The sequence below is a fragment of the Chenopodium quinoa genome, unplaced genomic scaffold (genome assembly GCF_001683475.1).
Source record: "Chenopodium quinoa cultivar QQ74 unplaced genomic scaffold, ASM168347v1, whole genome shotgun sequence".
NCBI lineage: Eukaryota > Viridiplantae > Streptophyta > Magnoliopsida > Caryophyllales > Amaranthaceae > Chenopodium > Chenopodium quinoa.
Genome location: NW_018744113.1, coordinates 3,291,884 through 3,298,914, shown reverse-complemented (window position 1 = coordinate 3,298,914; position 7,031 = coordinate 3,291,884). Strand labels below are relative to the sequence as shown.

General features: G+C 36.3%; 1 protein-coding gene across 2 annotated transcripts; it reads right to left on the bottom strand.

The window, feature by feature from the left end:
• Positions 1–2,691: 2,691 nt before the first annotated feature.
• LOC110692518 (probable folate-biopterin transporter 9, chloroplastic) lies at positions 2,692–7,031 on the bottom strand. 2 transcript variants are annotated; one of them, XM_021869552.1, is made up of 2 exons: positions 6,042–7,031; positions 2,692–4,546 (listed from the first exon to the last, which is right to left on the bottom strand). In XM_021869552.1, the coding sequence occupies exons 1-2, from the start codon at positions 6,610–6,612 to the stop codon at positions 3,393–3,395; spliced, it is 1,725 nt and encodes a 574-aa protein (XP_021725244.1). In that variant the 5' UTR covers positions 6,613–7,031; the 3' UTR covers positions 2,692–3,392. The 2 variants fall into 2 exon arrangements, with proteins under 2 accessions (XP_021725244.1, XP_021725245.1); XM_021869553.1 differs by having other exon boundaries at positions 2,692–4,535; positions 6,042–6,322.

The window sequence follows — 7,031 nt, the reverse complement described above, 5'->3', positions numbered from 1 at the left end:
AAATAAGTAATTCCGATCACACGGTGTGGCTAGCCACATATGAAAAAAAAAATTTAAAATAAAATATTACGGAGTAGAAGCAACCAGAATATCTTGCCAAATATAATAAGAAATGTAGACACAATAATATGGGGTGAATTGAAGGGCCGGGAATACTATTTTGAAAAGCGTACATCGTGTGCATTGAATCATTAGCCAAGTGAGAATTCTTGGCGGAGCAAAGACAAGCTAAGTTTGAAAGAATAATTTCCTTAGCTCTATCTTGCTTCATCATCACAAAGAAGATTGAATGAACAAGTTTACAAGATAGATGTCTTTTGCAAGAATATAACACATCATTTAGATGCTGTGAGTTTGGGAGTGTAAATACCCCTTGGAATCATTTTGTTACATTAAGTATATTATAAGTCCGTTTCAAGGAGCTTTTATTCTTGACCATTTCATTCAAGATTTTGATACTTTCGCAAATCACAAGTACATATATAGTAAAGTGATTGTCGCTGATTTGCTTTAGAATCTTATGTGAAAAGAGTTACGATAAAACTAAACATTTTATCTGTTTTTCAATACATGCAACATTCAATCTTTTTATTGTTTACAAACTATATTTCGGGTATGGCGATTTATACTCAAAGTAGATTAAACATACACGAAAACTTATATTCACATGCACCCCCTCCACTTTTCCACCGACGACGTCATCGGCACCCTAGCCCTCCTAGGGTCACCGGCGGAGCGAGAGTTGGGATGGGTTAAGAGGAAAAGAGTGGGGGTGAGGGCCAGGTGGGGGTGGGTTGTCTAGGGGAGCTGATTGCCGGTGGAGTTTGGGATCGGTGTGTGGGTGGACAACTGGGAGCGAGGGGTCGGTAGTGGATGGAAAGGGTGGTGGTTCTGGTGGCTGGGAAGGCGATAAAGGTGATGGAGGTTGTGGTTTAGTTGAAGAGGAGGGTTAATTTAGTAAATTTACTAAAAAAACAAAAACTAAGGTTAACCATTTTAATTATAACGGTTAGCCATAAACAAAAAAAAAAGGAGCAATATGCTTAATTTTTCAACACTATAGTGCCACTTGATAGAACTTTTTTATTTTAAAAAAAAAAGAAGAAGTTAGTCTTCCATATAGAATTTTCAACTCTTGAAGATCACCATATAGAATTTCCCTAATAATTAGGAACTAGTCATAACATAAATATTGTAAAACTTAAGAATATTCTTTAAAAAAAAATATGTACATAATATTGTTTAAACTTACCGAATTACTTTTTTATTAAAAATTTGAACTTAAATAAACAAATAAAAGTTAAAAACTATTTTGTGATACAAACTACTAATATTATAATTTTAACCCACCCGGCACACTCACCTAGTTAATTAACCCACATGACCCACTACACTCTAACCAAGCCCACTAACCCACTTAACCCGTGAACCAGCTCGACCCACTTGCGACCTTCCTAATCCACAAACCCCTAGGTGTTTAACTTCTTCAACCCAGCCCACCCTACCCCAACTAGGTCGGTCATATGTGTCACCCTACCCCAACCCACAACACACCTAACCTTGACCCCAACACACCTAGCTTGCATGATGGCCAACTTTATGAGGCGAGTACGAAACGAGACGAATGGTGGGGGCGGGTACAACCTTAAATCCACCTTTGTCCCTTACCCTATCACCCATGGCATGTATGACTTTTTATCTCCGTCACCACCTCACCACCCGCCAAATTGGCATTCTCGCCCCAGTCACCTACATGACTGGCCTCAATGACATCTCTATGATGAACAACTTTTATCAAACAGTCAAACCCAAACTTATAAAGCTTTTCCTTACATTAGGTTAATCCTAAGGTCAGTAAGGGCCCAAAAAACTAGTTTAAAGTTTTAAACTCCCAACACCCTTATATTGTGCATAGCCCAAATCATGATGTTGTCCATCTCTGAAATGACCACCTAAGGGATTGACAGATTTGACACTAATAAATTCCCCAATACCCTTCTGACCAAGAAAACACTATAACAATTAACAAACACACTTTGATTATAGCTCTACTACTACTATTAATAGCCACAAAGGCTCCAAATTGCACAATAAACCAAAGATCACACAAGCTTAAAAGGTATTGCTCGGAATATAAACTAGCGAATGAACAAGGTTAACCCACCACACAATTGACAACAAAACTTATTATGGTTAATGGAGCACCTTACAAGGCAAAATTAACTAAGAATTCTGCTAATATATGTTAGATAAAACTCACAAAACATAATCTGATATGAAAGTAACGCCTGTCTGTACTGTGGGCGTCTCTCGTGCCATTGTGAGTCCTTGATGCTAAAATTAGATTAGAGAGAGTATATACTAGAGTGCTTCCTCGTAATGAGTTAAAGGACAATACATATACAATAAAGGTTCAAAATTAGTTCATCTACGTTTGGTTTAGCCATACAACTGTTTCAAACATATGTTCCTAAACAGCAATCACTGCAGAATTTGTGCCAATATATGAGGTTGATGTGTAGAGTTACATTTACATGGATGTACCTAATGAATAGCTGAGTCTTATGGAGAACGAAAGCATGCGGTGATTTACGACTTATCTTGCCAAGGCATAAAAAATAATAAACTTTTTACAAAACAATAATCAAAGTTTGATGCCAAAAAAAAAAAAGGGGGGGGGGTCAGAAACTCTAACAGAGAAATCACACTACCAAGAACCTTATTATTATACAAAACTTTGTGCTGTACAGAACTCAGGACTCAAGTGAATCAATCAGATATTGGAAACGAATCCCACATCAATTACAATTTTTAATGCAAAGAAATGAAACCGAGTAGAGGACTGATTTCCTCAAGATGCATATGGCATTTGCTCAAATTAATGCAACAGATCATCAATGGAAGTGCAGATACACAATTGAAACAAAACTGAGCAGCTCCGGTATGACCGTATGAGCATCTGACCAACCCCTAACTGATCTTCAAGCAATTTGTCTGTACCTTCTACACCAATTGTGCATCTGATTCATTGCCCTGGAGTGATACATTCGAGCAATATGTTTGAATCTTCTGTATCAACTGTGTGTTTCTCATTTGGATGAACCACATCCTATCCATATTGAACTTCACCACTGAACAAAGATAGATAAACTGGCATCTACTGACTCTGTAAATTCAGCAGAAAGCAACTGAACCAGAATAATCATACCGCTCCTTGTTGCCCAAACAAAAATCAGCACCAGCGTAGTTGGAGGGCTATTTGAACTATTCTGGGCATTTAAGCCATATATGTATTGTATCCTCTTTGGAAGGCATGAGACACAAGTCATCCGGACTTGCGTGGCTATTACTGTGTTATTCCTAAGTAACATAATAGGAAATTAGGAATGTTGTCATCTTTGTGTCTCAGATTCTCTTTTTCGACGGTAAGAAAAGATTGAGTTGAGCGTTACTCTTCCAACTCTCCTGTTTTTCCGACTCCTTTTACTCCTGCCTTTCTTCTTTTCCTTTTCAACGGAAAGTTGTGAAATTGGTAGGTTGTTGATCCAAGCTAAAGGCACTAAAGCAGCCAAACTCTGCAGCATGATCCCTACAGAGAGGCTAGTGTAATTGTCAGAAGTTATACCAAGTACAGAAGCCAATCCAATGCCTAAAAACCCACTAACAATTGTTGACAAAGTTAAAGCTGAGGCCAAGAACGCAGTGACTGAAGCCTCACATCCTGAAGGGCATAAGCTCCCAATAAGCACAAAAAAGGGTACTGTTTTAAAGGTAGCAATGGTCTCAGCCAACCCTGAAAAGCACAAAGCGAAAACATTGTTTGGTATTCCGAACTTCAGGTTTATTTGTGTGACTAGAACGAGGTCAAGGAGGAGAGAAAAGGCATATAAGAATTGCACTATGCCAATCAACTTCCTTATGGGAATGTTTTTCCAAAACCGGTCATAGAGCACAGTTAATGATAAGAGCAGCATCTGCCCAATTACCTTGGAAACACCGATAATTGAAGGGTCAAGATTAAGGGATTGTGTTTGATAGCAAAAGATAGATCCTGTGAGCATTGGCACCATTGCAATCGAAGCTACAACCCAAAGTAGAGGACGAGATATCTTATCCTCACTCAAGGCAACTAGAAGATCAGAAAACTGTCTCTTGATATTGCTCAAGCTTGAACTTTGTTCAACAATAGTACTCAGAGGCTTCGATAAACCAAGGGACTCCTCCTTTGTTGATATAGAAATTAGAAGTTGAACAGACAGCAGGAGTGTAAAGATAAGCAATAGAGTTCTTGGATGCGATTTCGATAGAAGTATACCACCCAATGAGTTGCCTAGAATTCCTGCAACTGCTATTGCCATGAATGTATAGGACTGTAGCCCAACAATTTTATGTTTTTGTCCATATTCTGCAATAAGAGCATCTTGTGAAACCTCTGTGACAGCTGCCCCAAGATTACTGAGAAGAACGCATGCCATAAGGGTAGGAAAGGCTTCACCCACAAATGGAATTAGTGATAATGGTCCCCATGAAAAGACCTGCAAGATGACTACAAAGTATGAACTTATTTATGAGCATCACCAATTTGGCTTAGCCTCAAGGCGCAGACAAAATGCACCACATTACTGCAAAATGCTAAGCTAGAGAAATCAGCTAGAAAAACCGACAAATGAAGATAATGTACTTCTATGAAAATGAAACCAATATAATAGAGCATAAGCACAAAAAAAAAAAAAAAAAAACCTATTAATCATGCAAAGACTCCAAGAGATAGAGTAAATGGATCAAAGAAAAGTATAGCACCCGAAGAAGCAGATGAGGGTCTGAGGGATGTTGGTTCAGGCATACTACTCCTACCTCCAGATAAAGCCATCTGGTTTTACGAGTTCATATGGGTTTTGGGGGCAGGGGTTATGGAAGAGGACATGACAAGCACCATTCTAGGATTGGCCAAACATTCTATACAAAGTATCATATTGAGGTTAAAAGAAATGTTAGGAGAAAAAAAGCTGGATTAGAAACCTCTATGCAGTTCCCAGAACAAAAAATCTAGATCATAGTAACCTTGTGACCAAAATTTTCATTTTAAAACTTATTTAGCCCAAATTATTCAATATACAGTATATTTCATAATTTTAGCTCTTAAATTTTGTATTAGAACCAAAAAATTCAAACTCTTTCCATCAAAAGACAGTATTATCTTTGTCTCCATCTATTACGTCTCGTTTAACCAAAAAATTCAAACTCTTTCAATCAAAAGACAATTGTTACCTTTGTCTCAATAGATTACAGTATTCTGTACCATCAATACCATAAAAGATACAGAGTGCTGCATACTACATTACATGAATTTCGACATAGATGACCAACAATGGTGTAAGTCACAAAGTCCAAGTATCATACTAGGTCATTTTCAAGGTATATCCCCCATACAAAATTAGTGGTCAACTCGTCACATTGTTCCAACCCCTTCATAACTACCTATATTTTAATTTAGATTGTCAAAAAAAAAATAAAAATAAAAAATAAAAAATAAAATAAATAAATAAATAAAAAAAAAAAGCATGGTTAATTTACTACCGGCAAATTTGCAGATTGCAAATTCAACCATAAATCATTACTATTACATGTTGGAAAATTGCGGTCATTAGGACCACCTATACAAAGCTAAAAAATGAAATAACGAGTACTAACTAAGCATTCATTACACTAATATGCGCGTGTTTTAATTTTGTCATAAAAATCTCCAAACTTATACCATTCTAACTTTCTAAGAGACCTTTTTCACACGTATATGCAGCGCTAACGGCTTGTACGGCTGTAATAACACTACCCACTTTGTATTTTAGATGATTTTTCCAGAACATCCTTGAATAACAATTAATAAAAACAATAAACTATGTATTACATCAATTTCATAATTGTCAGCAAGTGAAAATTAAATGCCAATGTCATTTTTAGCAAGGATTACACAATATAAACCAAAAAATTACAAATACAAACAACTAAAAAAACCCAAAAAAAAAATGAATTCAGAAACTAACCTCCAATACAAATATAAGGAATTCTATGAGCAGCACCAATATAAAGAGCATCAGATAAAATCCCATAAAAGGGTTTAGCCACCATTGGAAGAATACCACAATATTGCACCCATTGTAAAGTTGATGGGTCATAATTCAGATTTTGTGCCATGTGAAAATTAAGAGCTAACCATGGAAAACACCTAAACCCTTGTACCCAATAACCCAATCCACACAAAACCAACATTTGTTTTCTACTGCTACTAATAGTATAATCATTTTTGCTAACACCAATCTTTGTTTCAACAATTATCTCATCACCAATTCTCCATCTCATGGGGCTCTTGTCCTTGCATTTTTTCCCGAAAGGCGGCGGCGCGGCTGCCTTTGGGGGTTCAATAATGGAATAATGTTTGTTTGTAGAATTGGGTTTCCATAATTTGTTGAAGAAATTGTAAGGGGCAACGAATTTTGAGGTTTGGGATTCAAAACAAATGATGGGTTTTTTCATGGAAATTGAAGATGATTTTGGGAATTTTTTGTTTAGTATTGGGTTTGAAATCAATCCATTGGGAATTATCAATGAAACCATTGTTTTTCTTTAATCTTATTAACAAGAAAATGCAAGAAAATTAATTAATAAAGAGAAAAAAAAATGAAAAAGAAACTAGTCCTTAAATTTGTTTGGCTAAATTTTACAAGAATATAAAAATAAAATTCTTGATTTATCTAGTGATGAGTAGAAGAGTGTAGTGTAGGGAAGGGAAGGGATTTTTGTGGAGTCAGCCAAACAAATTCTCCACAATATGAGTCATTGGGAATTGGGAGGGAAGAGGCAGAAGAGACAGAAAGAAATTTCCAGGCTTTTTTTGAATATTTAAAGCTGAATTTTACAGCTGCTGGCTTTTTTGTCTCTTTTTTCAATTATTTTTTTAGGTTCGAAAGTTTTTTTAACAAAAAAGTGGGATTCATGAGTTTGAGTTTCACCTACATTAATCCTTACCTTGAATA

What these genes read in the sequence shown, in the direction of transcription:
- LOC110692518 (XM_021869552.1), bottom strand. Translation starts at nt 6,612, where the DNA reads ATGGTTTCATTGATAATTCCCAATGGATTGATTTCAAACCCAATACTA. An exon ending in TCCTTATATTTGTATTGGAG is followed by an intron (nt 4,547 to 6,041) that starts GTTAGTTTCTGA and finishes CATACTTTGTAG; the next exon opens with TCATCTTGCAGGTCTTTTCA.